We start from the raw sequence: 24,462 nt of genomic DNA, 5'->3' as shown, positions 1-24,462 counted from the left end.
ATAGGGAGTTGGGAGGGATGGGGGGTCTGTATGGGGTGGGGGGAATGGGGGGGTCTATGGAGTAAGGGGTGATGGAAGGTGCTGGGGGTCTATAGGGGGTGATGGAGATGGGGGAATGAAGGGGTCTATAGGGGTGGGGGGGAATGGGGGGTGATGGGGGGGTCTATAGAGAGTGGGGTGTGATGCGTCTATAAGGAGTGGGAGGTGATGGGGGTCTATAGGGGGTGATGGGGATGGGGGGGATGAAGGGATCTATGGGGTGGGGGGGAATGGGGGGTGATGGGGGGGTCTGTAGGGGTGGGGGGGATGGTTCTACAGGGAGTGGGGCTCTCCCCTGGGGCTGAGGACTGGGGGGGCTCTGGGGGGGTTGTGAGGGAGGGTTGGGGTCTGGGGGGGGGGCGAGGCGTGATGAGGAAGAAGGGCGTCGGGAGGCCATAAGTGTTGGGGGGCTGGGGGGTAGTCTGGGTCTGGGGGGGCTTGGGAGGGGCAGTGGGGGGCTGGGGGGGCCATGGGGGGCTCTGGGGGTTTGAGGGGGCCGTGGAGGGTGCAGGCCCCCATCCCCCCAGCTCTGGAAAAAGCCGGGGGGGGGGCAGTGGGGGGGGGCTGAATTATTGATGGGCTCAGCTGCTAATGAGGGTGTAATGGGGCACCTGACACCGGCACACGTGTGTGCAGCCAGGTGTGACACGCGTGTGCTCCCCACACCCAGCCCAGCGCATGCGTGCTCCTCCCGTGCCCCCTTGCACACACGTGTGCCCTCCAACATCCCTACGCAGACCTCTGCCCCCCTTGCACACGTGTGTGCCCCCACATCCCTATGCAGATCTGTGCCCCTGTGCCCCCTTGCACACGCGTGTGCCCTCCAACATCCCTACGCAGACCTCTGCCCCCCTTGCACACGCGTGTGCCCCCCACATGCCACTCTGGGTTGGACACATTTATTGGGGAGCCCCTGCCGCCCCCCCCAATTAAATACAACCGAAGCTGCCCTCCCCCCCCCCCCCGCGATAGTGCAATCCCCCCCTCTTCCCCGGCTGGGGACACTTGGGGACACTTGGGGACGGGGGGGCGGGTCCGTGTGTCCCCCCCGAACTGGGGGTGTGGGGTCAGTGCAAAGTGAGGTGCCCGCGGGGGGGGGGGAGGGGGGGTACATGGGCAGTGCAGTGGCCGTGGGACACCGCGGTGACACCGAGGGGGGGGACACACACACCACCAGGGACACCCCGAGTGACTCCAAGGGGGTGGCACCGTGTGGGGGTGACACGAATAGTGACACCAAAAGGGTGACACTGCAGCTGGGGGACACCCCAAGAGGGTGGCACCACAGCCAGGTGACACCGTGAGGGGGTGACATCGCAGATCGGTGACACCATAACTGGGGCAGGGGGCATCGGGGATGGGTGACACCATGGCCAGGTGACCCCATGGGGGTGTGACACCGCGACCAGGTGACACCAGGGTGACGGAGACAGTGGGGTGGCATCACCCCGTCCCAGTGGCACCCAGTTTGGTGATCCCCAGCCTGGTGGCACCCAGAGCGGTGATGCTGCCCGTCCCAGTGGCACCCAGTCTGGTGACAAAGCTCAGCATGGTGGCACCCAGTGTGGTGACAACGCCTGTCCTGCTGGCACCCAGTCTGGTGGCAATGCCTGTCCCGGTGGCACCCAGTCCGGTGACAGTGCCTGTCCTGCTGGCACCCAGTCTCATGACGATGCCAGGCGTGATGGCACCCAGTTTGGTGATGCTTCTCGTCCCAGTGGCACCCAGTTTGGTGATGAAACTCATCCCAGTGGCACCCATGTGGGTGGTGACTCTTGTCCTGGTGGCACCCAGTTAGGTGACGATGCCAGGCGTGGTGGCACCCGTTGTGGCAGTGCCAGGACTGTCACCACCCGGCACCGCGGTGTCCGGCGTGTTGGGGGTGCCTGTCCCGACGTGGGCGACACCGATGGGTGCGGGTGACACCGGCGGGCGCGGGTGACACCGGCGATGCCGCACTGTGACCCTCAGGCCTCCGACGCCGCCTGGGGCTTGAGCTGCGCCTTCTCCATGGCGGTGCCGTAGGGGCCCGAGCGCTTGAAGAAGCCGAGCTGGGGGGGGGATCAGGGGGGGGCCCCCAGGCTGGGACCACCATGGCCCCTCCCTGTGCCCCCCCATGTCCCCTGTGCCCCTTCCATGCCCCCCTATATCCCCTGTACCCCCCCATCTCCTGTGCCCCCCATGTCCCTGTGCCCCTCATGTCCCCTGTCCCCCCCCATGTCTCCCAATGTCCTCTGTGCCCCCCATAGCCCCTGTACCCCCCATGTCCCCTGATCCCCATGCCCCCCTATGTCCCCTGTACCCCCCCATCTCCTGTGCCCCCCATAGCCCCTGTGCCCCCCATGTCCCCTGATCCCCATGCCCCCCTATGTCCCCATGTCTCCCAATGTCCCCTGTACCCCCCCATAGCCCCTGTGCCCTCCCTGTATCCCCATGTCCCCTGTGCCCCCCCATGTCCCTTTGCCCCACCATGTCCCTGTGCCCTCCCTGTGCCCACGTCCCCCGTTTCCCCCCCGCCTCCCTGCCCACCCTGTCCCCCCCCCAGAACCCACCTTGTAGAGGCCGTAGCAGAGCAGGGCGAGCAGCAGCAGCCCCAGCAGCACCGCCAGCACCACCACCCACACTGGCACCCCCGCCGCGCCCTCGGCACGCGCCCACTGCAGCCCCGTCACCACCTGTGCACGAGGTCACCCACAGTGTCACCCATGGGGACACCCACAGCGTCACCCACAGCATCACCCTGCACCCACTGCAGCCCTGTCACCACCTGCACACAGGGTCACCCACAGCGTCACCCATGGGGACACCCACAGCGTCACCCACAGCATCACCCTGCACCCACTGCAGCCCTGTCACCACCTGCACACAGGGTCACCCACAGCGTCACCTGTGGGGTCACCCACAGCATCACCCACAGCATCACCCTGCACCCACTGCAGCCCCGTCACCACCTGCGCACGAGGTCACCCACAGCGTCACCCGTGGGGTCACCCACAGCGTCACCCACAGCATCACCCTGCACCCACTGCAGCCCCGTCACCACCTGCGCACGAGGTCACCCACAGCGTCACCCATGGGGTCACCCACAGCATCACCCTGCACCCACTGCAGCCCCGTCACCACCTGCGCACGAGGTCACCCACAGCGTCACCCATGGGGACACCCACAGCGTCACCCACAGCATCACCCTGCACCCACTGCAGCCCCGTCACCACCTGCGCACGGGGTCACCCACAGCGTCACCCATGGGGACACCCACAGCATCACCCACAGCATCACCCTGCACCCACTGCAGCCCCATCACCACCTGCGCACGGGGTCACCCACAGTGTCACCCATGGGGTCACCCACAGCATCACCCCACGACCACTGCAGCCCCGTCACCACCTCCATGTGTCACTCAAGGGGTCAACCAGAGTGTCACCCTCGGGGTGACCCAGTGTCACGCACGGGGTCACCATAGCATCACTGCAACCCCATCACTGCTTCCGCATTGTCACCCACGGTGTCACCGTGCACCCGCTGCAGCCCTGCCACCTGCACCCACAGCATCTCCCGCAGTGTCACCCATGGGGTCCCCCCCCCCCGTGTCCCCTCACCTGCAGGCGCTGGCTCGGCAGGTGCTGGGGGCGCACGCGGTACGGCAGTCGCAGCACCCGGTACTCGGCCTCACAGCGCAGCGCCTGTGCGCGCACCTCCCGCTGCGGCACCCGCGTCAGCGCCTGACGGCACCCGCGGGCACCCAGGGACACCCAAAGGCACCCAAGGGGACATCCACGGGGCACCCACGGGCACCCAGGGACACGCATGGGACACCCAAAGGCACCCAAGGGGACATCCACGGGGCACCCAGGGACACGCATGGGACACCCAAAGGCACCCAGGGGACATCCACGGGGCACCCAGGGACACGCATGGGACACCCAAAGGCACCCAGGGGACATCCACGGGGCACCCAGGGACACGCATGGGACACCCAAAGGCACCCAGGGGACATCCACAGGGCACCCAGGGACACGCATGGGACACCCAAAGGCACCCAGGGGACATCCACGGGGCACCCGCGGGCACCCAGGGACACGCATGGGACACCCAAAGGCACCCAAGGGGACATCCACGGGGCACCCGCGGGCACCCAGGGACACGCATGGGACACCCAAAGGCACCCAGGGGACATCCACGGGGCACCCGCGGACACCCAGGGAAACCCACTGGCACCCAGGGACACCCAGGGACACCAACGGGACACCCAGGGACATGTCCAGCGCACCCATGGACACCCACCAACACCCACAGACACCCAAGGACTCAAACAGGGTACCTATAGACACCTATGGGCACCCACAGGTTCCAAGGTGGGGTCCCAGGGTGGTCCCGGGGGGTCGGAAAGGGGTCCTGGGGGATCCCATGGGGTCTTAGGGAGGTCCTGGGGATCCGGGGGTCTGGGCTGGGCTCCCAGGGTCGGGGAGGCGGTGGATCTGGGGGGTACAGGAGGGGTCTGGGGGTCCCAGGGGGGCTCTGAGGGATTCTAGGGGGGGGCGGGTCTGAGGGTCCCGGGGGGGGGTCCCAGGGGGGTTCTGGGCAGTCCCAGGGAGGTCTGAGGGGTCCCAGGGGGGGTTCTGGGGAGTCCCAGGGGGGTCCTAGAGGGGCTCTAGGGGGTCCCAGGGGGGTGTGAAGGTCCCAGGGGAGGCTGAGGGGCTCCCAGGAGGGGTATGGAGGTCCCAGGGGTGCTCTGGGGGGTCCTGGGGAGGTCAGAGGGGTTCTGGGGGGTCCCGGGGGGAGGGGTCCCGCTGGCACCTGGCGCAGGGCGGGTGCCCAGAGGCGGAAGGTGAGGCGCAGGCTCGCCCGCTGCTGCTTCTCCAACCCCCCCAGGGGGCAGCTCAGGCGGAAACACTCGGCCTCGTGGCAGCCCTGGCGGGGGGGGGACACGGCTGTCACCCCCCCACGGTGGGGACACCCCCATCCCCACACCCCCTCCCTGGCACGCAACCCTGCGACCCCCTGGTGTCACCCACGGAGAGGGGGGACACCCGGCATCGCCACCCTCAACACTCCCGCCTTGGGGACACCCAGCACCCCCCCATGTCACCCATGGTGGGGACACCTGGACTCATCACGCCCCAACCCTGGGACCACCCCCCCCTTCCCCGTGTCACCCACTGTGGGGACGGCCATCATCACCCACCTTGGGGGCGCCCAGCACCTTCCAGTGTCACCCACCTTGGGGACACTTGCCCCCCCCCCCGCCATGTGTCACCCCCTTGGGGACACTTCCCCCCCATGTCTCACCCTCTCGGGAACATCCCCCCACCCCTCCATAGTGACAGCACCCATGGGAGCCATGCTCCAGCCTGAGGATGCCCTGGGGACACTTGGGGACACATGGGGACTGACCAGGGTGTGGGGGGGTGCGGGGGCCCCCCCCGTGTCACGGCGCTGCAGGACGTGCGGCCCCGGGCTCTGCGGCAGCTCCTGCTCCTGGGGAGGGACAGCTGTGACCCTGCCACCCCCTGTCCCCTCCCACCACCCTGTCACCTCCCGACTTCCCCCCCCCATGCCCTCCTGGCACCCCATCACCTTCTGCCACCCCCTGTCACCTTCTGCTACCCTTTGTCCTCTCCTGCCCCCCCCCCCCATCCCCTGTCACCTCTCACCTCCTCCTGTCAGTCCTCGCCCCCCCACTCCCAGTGCCCCCTGTGACCCAACCCAGTGTCCCCCAGTGCCCCTCATGTCACCCAGTGCCACCTGCCCTGGTGCCACCCAGTGCCCTCAGGCTGCCCATTGCCTCCAGTGCCCCCCAGTGCTTCCAGTGCCCCCCATGCTCCATCTCCCAGTGCCACCCAATGTTCCCAGTGCCTCACCTCCCAGTGCCACCCAATGTCCCCAGCACCTCCCAGTGCCTCATCTCTCAATGCCACACTATGTCCCCAGTGCCACCCGATGTCCCCAGCATGCTCCAGTCCCTCCCAGTTCCCCCAGTGCTCCATCCCCCAGTGCCACCAAGTGGCCCCAGTACTCTCCAGTGGCCCCAGTGCCCCCAGTCCTCCCTCTCGCAATGCCACCCAATGTCCCCAGTACCTCATCTCCCAATGCCACCCTATGTCCCCCACACCCTCCAGTGCCCCCAGTGTCACTCAATGTCCCCAGCCCCCTCCAGTTCCCCCAGTGCTCCACCTCCCAACGCCACCCGCTGCCCCCAGTGCTCCCAGTGCTCCCAGTGCCCCACGCACCGCCAGGCGCAGGCTGTCGAGGGGGTGGCTGGCAGAGCAGTTGGGGGGCCCCGAGTGGCCGGTGACATAGAGGAGGGGGTGACCGCGGTAGCTCAGGGGACAGCTGAGCTCCAGGGTGCCGTGGCTGATGGCACTGGGACCCTCGTTCACCACCTGATGGCACCGAGGGGACACACACACACACGGCAGCGTGAGGGGACACCCATGGGGGGACATGGGGACCCCACGGCATGGGGACCCACAGGGACAGAGACACAGGGATCTGTGGGGTTGGGGACATGGAGACCCACAAGGACAGGGATGTGGGGACCCTGTGTCTGGGGACATTGGGACCCACAGGGGTCAGGGACAGGGGGGGCTCACAGGGCTGGGTACACGGGCATCCCCCCTTTTAGGGATATGGGGATCCCTAGGGTTGGGGACACACGGACCCCTGGCATTGGGCACAAGGACACCCATGAGGACACGGGGACAGAGACATAGGGACCTGTGGGGTTGGGGACATGGGGGTCCCCAGAGCTGGAGACACGAAGACCCCTGGTTTTGGGGATGTGGGGACACACAGGGATGGGGACACAGGGACATGAAGTTTTGGGGATGCGGGGACCCCTGGGTTTGGGGACTTGGGGACACACAGAGATGGGGACATGGTGATATTCAATTTTGGGGACATGGGGACACACAAGCACAGGGACACAGACACCCTGTTCTTGGGGACATGGGGAACCCTGGAGTCAGGGACACAGGGACCCCCAGGTTTGGGGACACAAGGACCCCTGGCATTAAGGACAAGGACATCCATGAGGACATGGGGACTGCTAGGGTTGGGGACATGGGGACACAGGGTTGGGAACATGGGGACACAGGGTTGGGGACATGGGGATCCCCAGTTTTGGGGGACATGGAGACCCCTGAGGTTGGGGACAAGGACATCCATGAAGATATGGGAATGCCTGAGGTTGGGGACACAGCTCCCCCAGTTTTGGGGACACGGGGACAGGGGCTGGGGTGCCCCCCCACCTCGTAGACGTGCTCCACGGGCGGCCCCAGCTCCTCCAGCCGCTGCGGGGGATGCGCGGGGCTCCGGGTGCCTTCGGGGACGGTGACGACGTCGGGCCGGGACACGCTGGGGAGGGCAGAATGGGGTGAGGGGGGGGGCTGGGGACCCTGACCCCCACACTACCCCCCCAGGTTCCCCCCAGCTCACCCGAAGGCCGAGATGCGCGTGGCCGCCCGCACCTCCAGCGGCACCAACACCGCTTCGCTCTGCGAGTTGTTGGCGTTCTTGCTGTCGGCAAATGGGGGGGGGTCACGGCAGGGGGACCCCAACCCAAGAGACCCCTCCCCCCCCCAAACCAAAGACCCACCACCAGGGACCCCCCAAGGCAAGGGATCCCACCAGGGACCCCACCCAAACCATGGGATCCACCACCAGGGAACCCCCAACCCAAGGGATCCCCAAAGCAAGGGACCCACCACCAGGGACCCCCAACTCAAGAGACCCCCTCCCCCAGGGACCCCCCAACCCAAGGCACCCCGCAGGGAACTTCCAATCCAAGGGCCCCCCACAACCCAAGGGCCCCCCTGCCAGTGACCACCCCCAGCTGCTGGTATCAGACAGCCCCCCCAGCGCCCCCACCCCCGATCCCCCCAGGTGGGTCCCCCCTCCTCAGCCCCCCATCATGATGCCCCTCACCCATAACCTAATCCAGGACACCCCCCCACAGAGTGGCCCCACAGGACCCCCCCCCCCCCCCAAGATCCTCACTTGACCCCCATCCAGGAGTCCTCCCAGGACCCTCCCCAGGTCTTCCCCACCCAGAATGGACCCCCGTGCCCCCCATCATCTTCCAGACCCCCCCCCGCCCCCCCCCAGTGCCCCCCAACCTGCGGATTTGCAGCTCGAAGCGGACGCTTTTGCTGCTGTCGCTGAGGTGGGGGAGGGTGAAGCGCAGCCCCCCCCAGATCTGTAGGCAGAGCGGAGGGTGGGGGTCATGCCAGAGGCCCCTCCACCCCCCCAAACCCCCAAGTGTGTCTGTCCCCCCCACTCACGCTGGCCCCCGCCTTCATGGGGTTGCCGAGGTCGCAGACGAGGGGGCTCGAGGCGTTGCCCCCCCCCAGCTCACAGCTCAGCGATGAGAAGTTCTGCGGTGGGGGGGGGGGAAGCAGGGGGGTAAGAACACCCCCTGACCCCCCCAAACCCCCGACCATCCCCCCATCCCATCCCATCCCACCCTAGGGCCCCCTCCTGCCCCCCCATACCATGGGATGCCCCCCCCCATATCATGAGCCCCCCCTCTGACACCCCCATATCTCCATCCCTGCCCCCCCCTTCACCTCCCCAGACCCCTCCGTGCTCCCCCTGCCCCCCAATACCATGAAATCCTCCCTGACACCCCCATGTCTGTCCCCCCCTCCTTGCCCCCCCTCCCCCCAGCCCAGGACTCCCTTGTACCCCTCCCATATCATGGGGAGCCCCCATACCATGGGCCCTCCCTGACACCCCTATATCCCCGCTCCCCGCCCCTCCATGCCCTCACTGACCCCCCCATACCATGGGGTGCCCCCATGTCCCCCCTCATATCATGACACCCCCAATGCCCCGATATCCCCACCCCCTGTCTCCCCATATCCCCTTTGCCCCCCCATATCATGACCCCCCCCCCATGCCCCCCCGTACCCCGTGGGGTCTCAGCACCCCGGTGTACTGGGCGTGCGGGGGGGGCCGCACGTGCAGCTCGGCTTCGTAAGCCCCCCCCTCGCCCAGGTTGCGGGCGTGGAAGGTGACGTTGAGGCTGTTGCGGTCCCCGAGGTACACGATGCGACGGTCCCTGTGGGGACAGCGGTGTCATCATCACCCTGGGGACACCAGGACACCCCCCCCAGGGCCACCAGACCCCCCCCCCCAACTTACGCGGCCGCCTCCAGCTGCAGGTCGGGCACGCAGACGTTGTCCTCCCCGCAGTCCAGCTGGATGTGAGCCTGTGGGGACACGGGGGACATGGGGGTGATGTGGGGACAAAAGGGGACATGGGGGACATAGAGGGATGGGGGGGACGTGGGACGATGGCAGATGTGGGGACAAAGGGGGACGGGGGGACAAGGGGACAAAGGGGGACGATGGGGGACATGTAGGATGATGGGGGGACAGGGGGACAAAGGGGGACGGGGGGATGATGTGGGGACAAAGAGGGACATGGGGGACAGGAGGACAAAGAGGAATGTGGGGGACAGGGGTGATGGTGGGGACACGTGGGATGATGGGAGATGTGGGGACAAAGGGGGACGTGGGGACAAAGGGGATGATGTGAGGACAAAGGGGGACAGGGGGACATGGGGACAAAGGGGGATGTGGGGGGACATGGGGATGAAGGGGGACGACGTGGGACATGTGGGATGATGAGGGACATGGGGACAATGGGGGGACAGGGGAGAAAATGGGGGATGTGGGGGACATAGGGACAAAGGAGAATGTAGGGACAAAGGGGGACGATGGGGACAAATGGGGACGATGGGGGACATGGGGGATGATGGGAGATGTGGGAACAAAGTGGGGACAAAGGGGGACATGGGGGATGATGGGAGGTGTGAGGACAAAGGAGGGACGTGAGGTGACACTGGGTGCCATGGGGGGGGGACGAGGTGCCATGAGGTGCCACCAAGTGCCATGGGGGGGGACGTGAGGTGACACTGGGTGCCATGGGGGGGGACGAGGTGCCATGAGGTGACACTGGGTGCCATGGGGAGGGACGTGAGGTGACACTGGGTGCCATGGGGAGGGACGAGGTGCCATGAGGTGCCACCAAGTGCCATGGGGGGGGACGTGAGGTGCCACTGGGTGCCAATGGGAGGGACGAGGTGCCATGAGGTGCCACCAAGTGCCACCAAGCGCCGTACCTTGGCTTCCAACCTGGTCTTGGTCTCAGCCGCCAGAACCGGGTGCAAACCGTGACTGTCGGGGGGGGCGCGGGGGTCCAAGCCGAAGCTCAGCCCCACGGCGATGGGCGACAGCTTATCCCGAAACTCCGACTCGTTCTTTGTAAAGGGGGGTGGGAACACACCCCAAAACCATCATTAGGTGGGAAGGGGGAAGGGGGGGGGCATCCAATGACACCCCCTCCCCAAACCATCCACACCCACATCATCCCCCCCCCCGCAGCTTCTCCGTACCCGCAAAAAGACGGCCAGGGTGCGGCAGCGGGTGCCACCGCCGTTGGGGACGGGGACACGGAGGGCGCGGGTGGGTTGTCCCCCCCCGAGAAAAAGCGCCCTGCGACCCCCCCCGGCTTTGGCCCCATCCAAGCTGAGCTCCACCAGGAAACCTTCAAAAGGAGCAGCGGGGGACACCCGTGTCAGGGGACCCCGGCATCCCCTGACGTGGGTGTCCCCCTCCGACATTTGTCACCACCACCCCCAAAATGTCCCTTTTGTGCCCCCTCAACTCACCGATGGGGCCGGGCAGGTGACGCCCCGAAGCGTTGAGGCAGAAGCTGACATTGATGCTGCGAAGGCGAGGGACACAGCCATGGGACCCCCTCCAGAAGTGTCCCTAATTGTGTCCCCCCCCCCTCATTAGGGTCCCCCCCCATCACTCTGTCCCCACCACCCTCATTGGGGTGTCCCCTATGGACCCCACCCTATAAGCCCTTGGTGTCCCCAAAGCCACCTGAGAACCTGAGGAACCTCTTTGGTGTCCCCAACCCCTCCGTACCCCCATGCCCTGTCCCCATCAGGACCCCCAACTCCTCCATATCCCCCCACCCCCAAGGTCTGTGATGTCCCCAAGCACCCCCGCCCATGACCCCTTGGTGTCCCAAAGCCACCTGAGAACCTGAAGAACCTCTTGGCTGCCCTCAATCCTTCTGTCCCTCCACGTCCTTCCCAGCAGGGACCCCCAAACCCTCCATACCCCGATGTCTCCACCTCAAGGACCCCCCTCCCGAGCCCATGGGTGCCCCCAACCCCCTGGTGTCACCTACCAGGACACGTGGTGGCCGGTGCCCTCAAGGACACAGCCGCGCTCTTCGGGGTTGAACATGGTGGGGAAGACGCTGAGCGAGGCGCTGGCGTGGACGATGGGGCGGCCCCTGGGGACAGGGGGTCAGGGACAGCTTGGGGACCCCCATGAGGACACCCCCCCCACCACCACCAGCTGGTGGCACTCACCTGTACACCACGGCCGTGTCCACCCCAAAGGCGCCCACCAGGAGATCTGCAGGGACAGGGGGACAACGGCGTCACCAGAGGTGGTGGGGACACCAGAGGTGGGGTAGCATGGACAGCAGAGGCGGTGGTGGGGCACCCATGGGGGACGTCTGGGGGTGGATGTCCCCTCCATGGGGTGGTGGGGCCAGGCTGGGTGTCCCCAACCACTGGGCACCTATGGGATGGGACGATGGCTGTGGGTGTCCCCCCCCATGGGGTGTCCCCAACCACTGGGACCCCATGGGATGGGACGATGGCTGTGGGTGTCCCCCCATGGGGTGTCCCCAACCACTGGGACCCCATGGGATGGGACGATGGCTGTGGGTGTCCCCCCCATGACGTGTCCCCAACCACTGGGACCCTATGGGATGGGACGATGGCTGTGGGTGTCCCCCCCATGGGGTGTCCCCAACCACTGGGACCCTGTGGGATGGGACGATGGCTGTGGGTGTCCCCCCCATGGGGTGTCCCCAACCACTGGGCACCTATGGGATGGGACGATGGCTGTGGGTGTCCCCCCACGGGGTGTCCCCAACCACTGGGACCCCATGGGATGGGACGATGGCTGTGGGTGTCCCCCCATGGGGTGTCCCCAACCACTGGGACCCCATGGGATGGGACGATGGCTGTGGGTGTCCCCCCATGGGGTGTCCCCAACCACTGGGACCCTATGGGATGGGACGATGGCTGTGGGTGTCCCCCCCATGGGGTGTCCCCAACCGTTGGGCGCCCATGGGATGGGACGATGGCTGTGGGTGTCCCCCCACGGGGTGTCCCCAACCACTGGGCGCCCATGGGATGGGACGATGGCTGTGGGTGTCCCCCCATGGGGTGTCCCCAACCACTGGGACCCTATGGGATGGGACGATGGCTGTGGGTGTCCCCCCACGGGGTGTCCCCAACCACTGGGCACCTATGGGATGGGACGATGGCTGTGGGTGTCCCCCCACGGGGTGTCCCCAACCACTGGGACCCTATGGGATGGGACGATGGCTGTGGGTGTCCCCCCCCACGGGGTGTCCCCAACCACTGGGACCCTATGGGATGGGACGATGGCTGTGGGTGTCCCCCCCCATGGGGTGTCCCCAACCACTGGGACCCCATGGGATGGGACGATGGCTGTGGGTGTCCCCCCCATGGGGTGTCCCCAGCCGGGGGGGCTCTCACCAGGGTAGCCGTTGCCGTCGAGGTCGGTGGCCCCTCGCAGGGCGGCTCCGAAGAAGTCGGGGTGGGGGCCGGGGGCCCCGCGGCCGCGTAGGACCTGGCTGGGGTGGGGGCTCAGCCCGGCGCCCCCTCCGCTGTAGATGTACACCAGCCCCTGGCGGCCCTCGGCGCCCAGCGGGGCCCCCACCGCCACGTCTGCGGTGCCCGTCAGGGGTGGGGGCGAGACCCCCCCCTGCATCCCCACAGCCCCTGGACCCCCCAATCCAGCCCCCCCCCACCTTGTATCTATACCCTTTGCATCCCATGTGCCCCCCCTTACACCCCTACACCCTTTCCAACCCCTGTTCCCCTCCCAACATCAGCCTCCAGCACCCCCTGTGCCCCCCCAGGCATCCTTTGCCCCCCCCCTGCACTCTTTGCACCCTCTGTGCCCCCCTGCACCCCCTATTGCCCCCCCTCTCCAGGACTCCCTGCCCCCAACCTCTCTGCCCCCCCCACCCCCTTTTACCCCTCTGCACCCCCTATTCCCCCCCCCCCAGGCACCTCCTATGCCCCTCCTGCACTCCTCCTCCTCCCCCCCCGCCCCCCTAATGTCTCCTTGCCCCCCATGCCCCCCCCATACCCCCCCGTGTCTCCTTGCCCCCCATGCCCCCCCCACGCCCCCCGTGTCTCCTTGCCCCCCATACCCGCCCACGCCCCCCCGTGTCTCCTTGCCCCCCATGCCCCCCCCACGCCCCCCCCGTGTCTCCTTGCCCCCCATGCCCCCCCCACGCCCCCCCCGTGTCTCCTTGCCCCCCATGCCCCCCCCATGCCCCCCCCGTGTCTCCTTGCCCCCCATGCCCCCCCATGCCCCCCTCCGTGTCTCCTTGCCCACCATGCCCCCCCCCGCCCCCCCGTGTCTCCTTGCCCCCCATGCCCCCCCCACGCGCCCCCGTGTCTCCTTGCCCCCCATGCCCCCCCCATGCCCCCCCCATGCCCCCCCCGTGTCTCCTTGCCCCCCATGACCCCCATGTCTCCTTGCCCCCCATGCCCCCCATGCTCCCCATGCCCCCCCTGTGTCTCCTTGCCCCCCATGCCCCCCATGCCCCCCCCATACCGTTGTAGCCGTCCAGGTTGAGGTCCCCGAGTGGGGCGATGGCGCTGCCGAAGCGCCCAAATTCCAGGGGTCCCGTGATGGCCATGGCAGGGGTGGGGGCCATGGTGGGTGCCGAGGGGGTGGCAGAGATGGGGTCCCCCCCCCCGGACACCTGGAGGTACAGGTAGACCCTGCCCACCTCCTGCACCCGGCCCCCCCCTGCGCGTGCCATGAACAGGGGGGCCCCCACCAGCAGATCCGCCAGCCTGCGGGCAGCGGCCGTCAGAGCCCCCCTCGACACCGGGGTGGGGGGGGCACCCATGGGTGCTGGGGAGGCACCTAGGGGCACCCACAAAGGTTTGGGAGCTGATTTTTTTTGGGGGGGGGGGGCACTCACCCGTCGTTGTTCACATCCGTGGCGGCCACCGCGTACCCGAAATACGCTGCCATCTGGGGGGGGACACATTGGGGTGAGGAGGGGGGGGTCAGGCTGTGTGGGGGCCCCCCCATCCTATCTGGGGGCTGCCACCACACGTAGGTGATCCCAAACTGCAGTGGGTGCCTCCCAATGTGAAGAAGTGCCCCTCAACTTGCATGGGTGCCCCCCCCCAACAGGGCATCCCCTATCCTATATGGCTGCCCCCCAACCTGTATGGGTGCCCCCCAAGATGTGTGGGTGTTCCTGATAGGTATGGGTGCCCCCCAACCTATAAAGGTGCCCTCCAACATGAATGGGTGCTCCCCAACCTGCATGGGTGCCCCCAAGATGTGTGGGAGCCCCCCAACCTCTAAAGGTGCCCCCCAATACGAATGGGTAACCTGCATGGGTGCCCCCAAGATGTGTGGGAGCCCCCCAACCTATAAAGGTGCCCCCCAATATGAATGGGTAACCTGCATGGGTGCCCCCAAGATGTGTGGGTGGCCCCCAACCTATAAAGATGCCCCCCAACCTGTGTGGGTGCCCCTCCAGGATGAATGGATGCTCCCCCCCGCTATAAAGGTGCCCCCGAACCTATTGGGGTGCCCTCCCCCCCCGCCCCACCTGCTCCCCCGAGAAGTTGTACAGGGACTTCATGTTGGTGCCATTCAGGATGGTGACCTGGGGACAGGGAGGGGACACGGGGGGGGTGATGGGACGGACACACAGACACATGTGACCCCCAGTGCCCCCTCACCCCCTACTCCTTTGTCCCCCCCCATGTCCCCCATCCCCGCCCCACATTGTCCCCTGCGTCCCTGGCCCTGTCCCCCCATGCCCCCCAATCCCTGCCCTCCCACTGGCCCCTGTGTCCCCATTCCTGTCCCCTCCCATGTCCCCCCCCATATCTCCCATTCCTGCCCCCCCCCCCCCCGTGCCCGTGTCCCCCATTCCCTGCCCCCCCATGTCCCCCATTCCCTGTCCCCCCCACTTACATAGCCATAGGTGAGGTTGCCCTTGGGGACACCAGCCACGAAGTCTACAAGGGACAAAGTGACCCTGTTGGGGGGGTGGGGGCTGGGGGGGCTGTGACACCCCCCCCCCCATGTCACCCCCCCGCCGGTGGCACCCACCTTGTGTCGTGTCCCCGCTGAACTCCCCAACTGCAACCGAGTAGCCTGAGGGGGGGACAGAGACGTCACCAGCGTTGTCACCCCTTCCATGTGCACCTGAGCCACCCGTGTCACGAGTGCCACCCTGTCCCCACGTCTCCATCCCATGTCCCCCCATGTTCCCCATCACCCATGTCCCCATGCCCCCGTCTCCATCTCCCCATCCCTGTCCCCCCCCATGCCCCCATCCCATGCCCCATCCAAAGGTCCCCATGCCCATGTCTCCCTCCCTGTCCCCCCCATGTCCCCAAGCCCATGTCTCCATTCCTGTTCCTCCATATTCCCCATGATGCCACGTCCTCGTGCCCCATCCCTGTCCCCCCATGTCCCCATCCCATGTCCCCATCCAAAGGTCCCCATGCCCCTGTCTTCATCCTTGTCCCCCCACGTCCCCATGCCCACATCTCCATCTCTCCATCCCTGTCCCTCCATGTTCCCCATAATGCCATGTCCTCGTGCCCCATCCCTGTCCCCCCACGTCCCCATCCCATGTCCCCATCCCATGTCCCCATCCCATGTCCCCATGCCCATGACCCTCATGTCCCCATCCAAAGGTCCCCATGCCCATGTCTCCATCCCTGTCCCCCCATGTCCCCATCCCATGTCCCCATGCCCATGTCCCTCATGTCCCCATCCGAAGGTCCCCATGCCCATGTCTCCATCCCTGTCCCCCCATGTCCCCATCCCATGTCCCCATGCCCATGTCCCTCATGTCCCCATCCGAAGGTCCCCATGCCCATGTCCCCATCCCATGTCCCCATGCCCATGACCCCCATGTCCCCATCCGAAGGTCCCCATGCCCATGTCCCCATCCCATGTCCCCATGCCCATGACCCTCATGTCCCCATCCGAAGGTCCCCATGCCCATGTCCCCATCCCATGTCCCCATGCCCATGACCCCCATGTCCCCATCCGAAGATCCCCATGCCCATGTCTCCATCCCTGTCCCCATGCCCATGACCCTCATGTCCCCATCCAAAGGTCCCCATGCCCATGCCTCCATCCCTGTCCCCCCATGTCCCCATCCCATGTCCCCATGCCCATGACCTTCATGTCCCCATCCGAAGGTCCCCATGCCCATGTCTCCATCCCTGTCCCCCCATGTCCCCATCCCATGTCCCCATGCCCATGTCCCTCATGTCCCCATCCGAAGGTCCCCATGACCACGTCTCCATCCCTGTCCCTCCACGTTCCTCATGATCCCGTGTCCCCATCCCACATCCCCATATCCTCATGTCCCACCCATGTCCCCCCACGTCCCCTGGGGTCCCCCCCTCTCCCCGTGTCCCCTGACCCATGTAGCTGTCATCGTGCGTGGGGGCCGCCTGGCGGGTCTGGAGCTGCCCGGACACCTCCTGGATCAGGTACTCCGGGAAGCTGGAAGCCGTGATCTGCTCCTGCGTCGCCGACATCACCTGCCCTGGGGGCGGGGGGGTTAACACGGGGTGGGGTGGGGGGGCAGGAAAGGGCAGGGAGGGGTGTTTTGGGGGTGTTAGGGGAGATTTAGGGAGAGGGAGGGGTGTTTAGGGGGTGCTTTGGGGGGTCTTTAGGGGGAGGGAGGGGTATTTAGGGGGTGTTTTGGGAGCGTTAGGGGGGGTTTAGGGAGAGGGAGGGGCACTTAGGGGGTGTTAGGGGGGATTTAGGGGGAGGAAGGGGTATTCAAGGGTGTTTTGGGGGTGCTAGGGGCTGTTTGAGGGCACGGAAGGGTACGTAGGGGGTGTTTCAGGGGTGTTAGGGGGGATTTAGGGGGAGGGAGGGGCGTTTAGGGGGTGTTTTGGGAGCGTTAGGGGGGGTTTAGGGAGAGGGAGGGGCATTTAGGGGGTGTTTTGGGGGTGCTAGGGGCTGTTTGAGGGCACGGAAGGGTACGTAGGGGGTGTTTCAGGGGTGTTAGGGGGGATTTAGGGGGAGGGAGGGGCATTTAGGGGGTGTTTTGGAAGTGTTGGGGGGGATTTAGGGAGAGGGAGGGGCATTTAGGGGGTGTTAGGGGGGATTTAGGGGGAGGAAGGGGTATTCAAGGGTGTTTTGGGGGTGCTAAGGGCTGTTTGAGGGCACGGAAGGGTACGTAGGGGGTGTTTCAGGGGTGTTAGGGGGGGATTTAGGGGGAGGGAGGGGCATTTAGGGGGTGTTTTGGAAGTGCTGGGGGGGATTTAGGGAGAGGGAGGGGCATTTAGGGGGTGTTAGGGGGGATTTAGGGGGAGGAAGGGGTATTCAAGGGTGTTTTGGGGGTGCTAGGGGCTGTTTGAGGGCACGGAAGGGTACGTAGGGGGTGTTTCAGGGGTGTTAGGGGGGGATTTAGGGGGAGGGCGGGGCATTTAGGGGGTGTTTTGGGAGTGTTGGGGGGGATTTAGGGGGAGGGAGGGGCATTTAGGGGGTGTTTTGGGAGTGTTATGGAGGATTTAGGGGGAGCGAGGAGTACTTAGGGGGTGGTTTGGGGGTGTTAGGGGCTGTTTTAGGGGTATTTAGGGGTTGTTTTGGGGCAGGGAAGGGTAATTAGGGGGTGCTTAGGGGGTATTTAGGGGGAGGGGGTGTATTTAGGGGACAATAGGGGGTATTTAGGGACAGGGAAGGGTAATTCTGGGGTGTTTCAGGGCAGGGAGGGGGGTTTGGGGGAGGTTGGGGGGGGAGTTGGGGTGTTTAGGGGCTCTTTTGGGGTCTCACCTTGCCAGAAGTAGCTGCCGGGCCCCCCCAGGAGCACCCGTCCCGTCTACAGGGAAAATGGGGGGGTGGTGGTGGGGGGAGGCTCTCAGCCTTGCCCCCCCCCCCCCCAACCCGGGCCCCCTGCACCCCCTATTTGCCCCCATAACCCCCAAATCCCCCCCATAACCCTCCCCTGTCCCCTTATGTGCCTCATAGCCCCTGTACCCCCTATTTTACCCCACATCCTCCATACCCCCCCATACTCCCCCGTGACCTTCTTTGCACCCCCGTGACCCCCCCATTTGTCCCCTATGCCCCCCCATGTCCCCTTCTTTTGCCCCCATGCGACCCCCCTCATACCCCCCATGTACCCCTGCCCCTCATTGCCCCCCCAGTCCTATGGGTTCTGCCACCCCTCCCCCCATGCCCCCCCCCCAATGACCCCATACACCCCCCCTGTGCCCCCCCCTCTCCCCCCCATGCCCCCACCTGGGTGAACTCGGCACTGAAGCCCCCCTGGCAGTAGCCCTGCCCGGCCGCTGAGTTCAGGTCTGGGGGGGACATAGGGGGTTTTGGGGGGCTGAGGGGGCTGATGGGGGTGGTGTCACCCCCCAGGGGGCTGTGGATGCTGGGGGGTCTGTGGGGGCCCCATGGGAGCTGGGGGGAGGGATTATGAGGGTGTCACCCCCCCAGAAGTCTGGGTTCCCATGGGTGCTGAGGGGGGGCCCTGGGGGAGTCTGGGGGTTCAAGGGGGGGATCTAGGGGCACGGGGGGGGAGGGGGGTTATGGGATGGGTCTGGGGGTGCAGAAGGGGGGATGCGAGGGAGGTCTGGGGGTGTGGGGGGTGCAGAGGGGGCTGGGGGCATGGGGGGGGTCTAGGGTTGCAGGGGGGGTGCAGAGGGGGCTGTGGGTGCAGGGGGGCCTGGTGGCATGGGGAGGGTCTGGGGGTGCATGGGGGGTGCAGAGGGGTGTCTGGGGGTGCGGGGGGGGGGCGCGGGGGGGTCCCACCTGAGCGGCAGGGCGCGTACTCCACAAACTTGGAGAAGTTGCCGATGGAGAGGAAGCAGGAGCCCACGGGTTCACGCGCCCCCCCCTCCTCCTTGGGGGGGCTCCAGCTGTAGAGTGGGGCGCAGGCCTGGGGAGGGGGGCACAGAGGGCGGTGTTTGTGGAGGAGGGGGGGGCACACACAGTCCGACCCCTGCCCCACGCACCCCCTGCTCCATACATCCCCTGTGCCCCCCCTGGTGTCCCCCCATACCAGGATGGAGCCATTGTGCCCCCCCCCAAGCCCCCCCATACCAGGATGGAGCCATTTTGCCCCCCCCGTGCCCCCCCATACCAGGATGGAGCCATTGTTCCCCCCCCCCTGCCCCCCCATACCAGGATGGAGCCATTGTGCCCCCCCCCCCGTGCCCCCCCATACCAGAATGGAGCCATTGTGCCCCCCGCCCCGTGCCCCCCCATACCAGGATGGAGCCATTGTGCCCTTCCGTGCCCCCCTATACCAGGATGGAGCCATTGTGCCCCCCCGTGCCCCCCCATACCAGGATGGAGCCATTGTGCACCCCCCCAAGCCCCCCCATACCAGGATGGAGCCATTGTGCCCCCCCCCGTGCCCCCCATACCAGGATGGATCCATTGTGCCCCCCCCATACCAGGATGGAGCCATTGTGCCCCCACCCCGTGCCCCCCCATACCAGGATGGAGCCATTGTGCCCCCCCCCGTGCCCCCCCATACCAGGATGGAGCCATTGTGCCCCTCCCGTGCCCCCCCATACCAGGATGGAGCCATTGTGCCCCCCCCCCGTGCCCCCCCATACCAGGATGGAGCCATTGTGCCCCCCCCCGTGCCCCCCCATACCAGGATGGAGCCATTGTGCCCCTCCCGTGCCCCCCCATACCAGGATGGAGCTATTTTGCCCCCCCCCGTGCCCCCCCATACCAGGATGGAGCCATTGTTCCCCCCCTCCCCGTGCCCCCCCATACCAGGATGGAGCCATTGTGCCCCCCCCCGTGCCCCCCCATACCAGGATGGAGCCATTGTGGGCGCGCACGGTGGCCCCAAACCACTGCAGGGATTTGAACTCCACAGGCTGGGGGGGCTCCGAGCCGTTGCCCCCAAAGTCGTGGGTGCGGGGGCCTGGGGGGTGCGGGGGGGGGGGGGTTGTCAGCACCCCCAGGGGCCCCCCCCTCCAGCACCCATGGACACCTCCCCCCCCCCCCAAACACCTGCTGCCCCCCCCAACCACAGATGGGAACCCTCCCAGCACCCACGGGACCCCTGCAAACACCCACTGCCTCAACCCCGCCTTAGACGGGACCCCCCCCAAAACACCCACTGTCCCCCGTCCCCCCCCCCACCCCGGGATACCCCCTCAGCACCCACTTCCCCCTCTGGCACCCATGGGAACCCCCCCCCCCACCCCAGAGATCCCCCCCAAACACCCCCTGCTCCCCCCAGCATCCATGGGACCCTCACAAACACCCACTGACCCCCCCCTCAGCGCCCATGGGACCCCCCCAAACACCCCCTGCCCCCCCTCTCCAGGTTTGTCATTAACCAGGCAGGACAAGGGCGCCAAGGCCACAGGGAGGGGGGGGGACATGGCGGGGGGGGGACGACACACAGGGACATAGGGCTGGGTTGGGGGGGACACCCATAGGTGCTGGGGGCAACAGGTCCTGACCCCCCCTCTGTCCCCATCCTTGTCCCCCCTTATCCCCGTGTTTGGGGGGTTCCTGACCCCCCCACCGTGTCCCCTTCTACCCCCCCCTCCCCCCATATCTGGGGTTCCCTGTTATCCCCCCCCCCCCCGCATCCTCCCCTGTCCCCATATCTGGGTGGTCCTGGGGGGGACTACCACGGGGGTGTCTGGGGGGGTTGTGTCCCGTGCCCCCCCCCCGCCCCCCCCCCTTCATCCCACCACCTACCGATGTGGTCGAAGTCGATGGGGGCGCAGTCTCCATGGGGGGGCCACGGGCAGTGGAACACGGCCCCCCCCCTGCGTGACGTTGGCTTGGCTCGTGTTGGCCTTGGGGGCCCCCACCAGGATGCTGACACTGGGGGGGGGGGAGTAAAAGTGGGGTGAGGGGGGGGGGTCACCAGGGGATGTGGGGGGGAAAATGTCCCGGGGGGGGGGGGAATGTCCCCATGGGATGGAGGGGATTGTCCCGGGGGGGGGGAATGTCCCCATGGGATGGAGGGAATTGTCCCGGGGGGGGGGGGGGAATGTCCCCATGGGATGGAGGGGATTGTCCCGGGGGGAGGGGGGAATGTCCCCATGGGATGGAGGGGATTGTCCCGGGGGGGGGGTAAATGTCCCCATGGGATGGAGGGAATTGTCCTGGGGGGGGGGTAAATGTCCCCATGGGATGGAGGGAATTGTCCTGGGGGGGGGGTAAATGTCCCCATGGGATGGAGGGGATTGTCCCGGGGGGGGGGTAAATGTCCCCATGGGATGGAGGGAATTGTCCTGGGGGGGGCGGGGAATGTCCCCATGGGATGGAGGGGATTGTCCCGGGGTGGGGGTAAATGTCCCCATGGGATGGAGGGGATTGTCCTGGGGGGGGCGGGGAATGTCCCCATGGGATGGAGGGGATTGTCCCGGGGGGGGGGGAATGTCCCCATGGGATGGAAGGAATTGTCCCGGGGGGGGGGGGGAATGTCCCCATGTGATGGAGGGGATTGTCCCGGGGGGGGGGGGGGTGTCCCCATGGGATGGAGGGGATTGTCCTGGGCGGGGGGGGAATGTCCCCATGGGATGGAGGGGATTGTCTCGGGGGGGGGGGAATGTCCCCATGGGATGGAGGGAATTGTCCCGGGGTGGGGGTAAATGTCCCCATGGGATGGAGGGGATTGTCCCGGGGGGGGGGAATGTCCCCATGTGATGGAGGGGATTGTCCCGGGGGGGGGAATGTCCCCATGGGATGGAGGGAATTGTCCTGGGGGGGGCGGGGAATGTCCCCATGGGATGGAAGGAATTGTCCCGGGGTGGGGGGGGAATGTCCCCATGGGATGAGCGGAGACAATTGTCCCGGGGGGGGGGGAGTTGTCCCCATCGATGGGACACACACACGACACCTTTGTCCCCGTGTCCCCCCCGGGGCCCCTCTGAACCCCCGGTGCCGGGAGAGGCCCCCAGGGGCCGGGGGGGGTCCTGGGGGGGGTCCCCGTTCCGCCCGTCCCGTCCCCCCCGTGGCCACCGGACGCCTGGGTCCCGTCCCCCCCCCCGGGGCAGCTCCCGGCTCCGGTTACAGGAAACGCTCCGGGGGACCCCGGGAGGGGGAGGGGACCGGGACTCGCCCCCCCCCGCCCCGAGACCCCCGGGCCCTTTCCCGGTGTCCCAGTGCCCCCACCCCATTCCCGGTTCCCATTCCCGGTATCCCATCCCGGTGCCGGTGTCCCAGTCCTCCCGTATCCCGGCCTCGGTTCCCATTCCCGGTTCCCCGTTCCCCCCCCGGTGTCCCGTTTCCCCGTCCCGTTCCCGGTTCCCGGTCCCCATTCCCGGTCCCCGCTCCAGGCTCCCATTCCCGGGTCCCGTTTCCGCCCCATTCCCGGTTCCGGCCAACGGCTCCCGCCCCGGTGTCCTCTCCCCAGTCCCGGTTCCCGCCCCGTGTCCCGTTACGGGCTCCCATTCCCGTTACTCGGGGCCCGGTTCTCCTTCCCTGCCCGGTTCCCGGTGCCCAGAGCCGTCCCGGTGCCGTTCCCGGTTCCCTGCCCTGTTCCCGGTGCCTCTCCCGGTTCCCGGTGTCCGGTTTCCCTCGCCCAGTTCCCCGTGTCCGGTTCCCCTCCCCTTCCCCTGCTCGGTTCCCGGTCCCGCTCCCGGTTCGCGGCGTCCGGTTCCCCTCCCTTGTCCGATTCCCGGTATCCCCTTCCCTTCCTCTACCCGATTCCCGGCCCCGTTCCCAGTTCCCGGTGTCCAGTTCCCCTCCTTTGCCCGGTTCCCGGTGCCTCTCCCGGTTCCCGGTGTCCCGTTCCCGGTGTCCGGTTCCCCTCCCCATCCCGATTCCCGGTGCCGTTCCCAGTTCCCGGTGTCCGGTTCCCCTCCCCATCCCGATTCCCGGTGCCGTTCCCAGTTCCCAGTGTCCGGTTCCCCTCCCCATCCCGATTCCCGGTGCCTCTCCCGGTTCCCGGTGTCCCGTTCCCGTTCCCGGTTCCCCTCCCCATCCCGATTCCCGATGCCGTTCCCAGTTCCCGGTGTCCTGTTCCTCTCCCCATCCCGATTCCCGGTGCCGTTCCCGGTATCCTTTTCCCCTCCCCATCCCGGTTCCCTCTCCCGGTGTCCGGTACCTGCGGGGCCGGGGCAGGTAAAAGTCCAAAGCGAACCCGAACAGGGACCCCGGGGCCCCGCGGAACTCGACGGGCTGCGATGCCTCCAGGTTGAAGGCGGCGACCGGGAGGAGCACCGGGAGCAGCACCGGGAGCAGCACCGGGAGCGGCCCCGGGGCCATGGCGGGGCTCGGCTGCCTCCGCCCGCTCCGCGCTCCCCTCGGAAAGTGCCCGGGGGGGGGGGCCGGGGCCGCCCCGCCCCGCCGTGACTTCACCGGGGAGGAGCCAGAGCCGCACCGGGACGGGCAGCGGGGACCGGGACAGCCCGGGGGGGGACAGGGACAGGGACAGCCCGGGGATACCGGGACAGCCCGGGGGGGGACCAGGACAGGGACAGCCCAGGGACACCCGGGACAGGGACAGCCCGGGGATACCGGGACAGCCCGGGGGGGACCGGGACCGGGACAGCCCGGGGGGACCGGGACAGGGACAGCCCGGGGATACCGGGACAGCCCGGGGGGACCGGGACAGGGACAGCCCAGGGACACCCGGGACCGGGACAGCCCAGGGACACCCGGGACAGGGACAGCCCGGGGATACCGGGACAGCCCGGGGGGGACCGGGACAGGGACAGCCCGGGGGGGACTGGCACATCAGGGACAGGGACACCACCGGGACACCGGGAGAGCCAAGAAGCAGATGGACAGGGACAGCCCGGGGATACCGGGACAGGGACACCCCGGGGACACCTGGAGATCCTGGAGAGAGAGGGGACATCAGGAACCAACCGGGACACTCTGGGGATACCGGGACACCTTGGGGACACCGGGGGGGGACGGACACCGGGCCCCCCTGGAGTATGGGAGCATCAGGAATGGGGACACCCACACCCTGGGGACACTGGGACATCCTGGGGACACCCAGACATCAGGGCTGGGACACTTAAGGGACACCAGGACATGGGGACCAGGACACCTGAGAGGACTGGGACACTGGGAACAGACACTGGGGGCACTGGGAGGACCAGGAGACCCGGAATGGGGACACCTGAGGGGCCTGGGACATTGGGGGGGGGACACAGGGACACCACTGGGGACAGGCAGGGGGAAGGGGACACTGTGGGGACACTGAGAGCAGGGGAGACGGGGACACTGGGGGTGCTGGGACGGTGAGGGGACACTGGGACACAGGACATTGGGGGTATTGGGACAATGTGGGGGGACATCAGACTCTTGGGGGACACTGGGGGACAC

General features: G+C 67.3%; 1 protein-coding gene across 1 annotated transcript; it reads right to left on the bottom strand.

The window, feature by feature from the left end:
- Positions 1–1,047: 1,047 nt before the first annotated feature.
- Positions 1,048–23,447, bottom strand: ITGA5 (integrin subunit alpha 5). The gene is given in 31 exon segments (XM_054051583.1): positions 1,048–2,090; positions 2,592–2,714; positions 3,639–3,740; positions 4,837–4,950; positions 5,434–5,517; positions 6,270–6,422; positions 7,290–7,395; positions 7,477–7,557; positions 8,157–8,236; positions 8,322–8,414; positions 8,950–9,100; positions 9,184–9,251; positions 10,167–10,304; positions 10,440–10,591; positions 10,716–10,771; positions 11,249–11,356; positions 11,436–11,481; positions 12,642–12,833; positions 13,735–13,979; positions 14,111–14,163; positions 14,756–14,812; positions 15,127–15,170; positions 15,265–15,309; positions 16,598–16,723; positions 17,962–18,007; positions 18,430–18,491; positions 18,949–19,075; positions 19,968–20,080; positions 20,872–20,941; positions 20,943–21,000; positions 23,231–23,447. Coding segments are annotated over 31 exon segments (3,138 nt in total). The 5' UTR covers positions 23,392–23,447; the 3' UTR covers positions 1,048–2,006.
- Positions 23,448–24,462: the final 1,015 nt, after the last annotated feature.

The sequence above is a fragment of the Cuculus canorus genome, chromosome 29 (genome assembly GCF_017976375.1).
Source record: "Cuculus canorus isolate bCucCan1 chromosome 29, bCucCan1.pri, whole genome shotgun sequence".
Classification (NCBI taxonomy): domain Eukaryota; kingdom Metazoa; phylum Chordata; class Aves; order Cuculiformes; family Cuculidae; genus Cuculus; species Cuculus canorus.
This window is presented reverse-complemented; position numbering and strand designations above follow the sequence as displayed.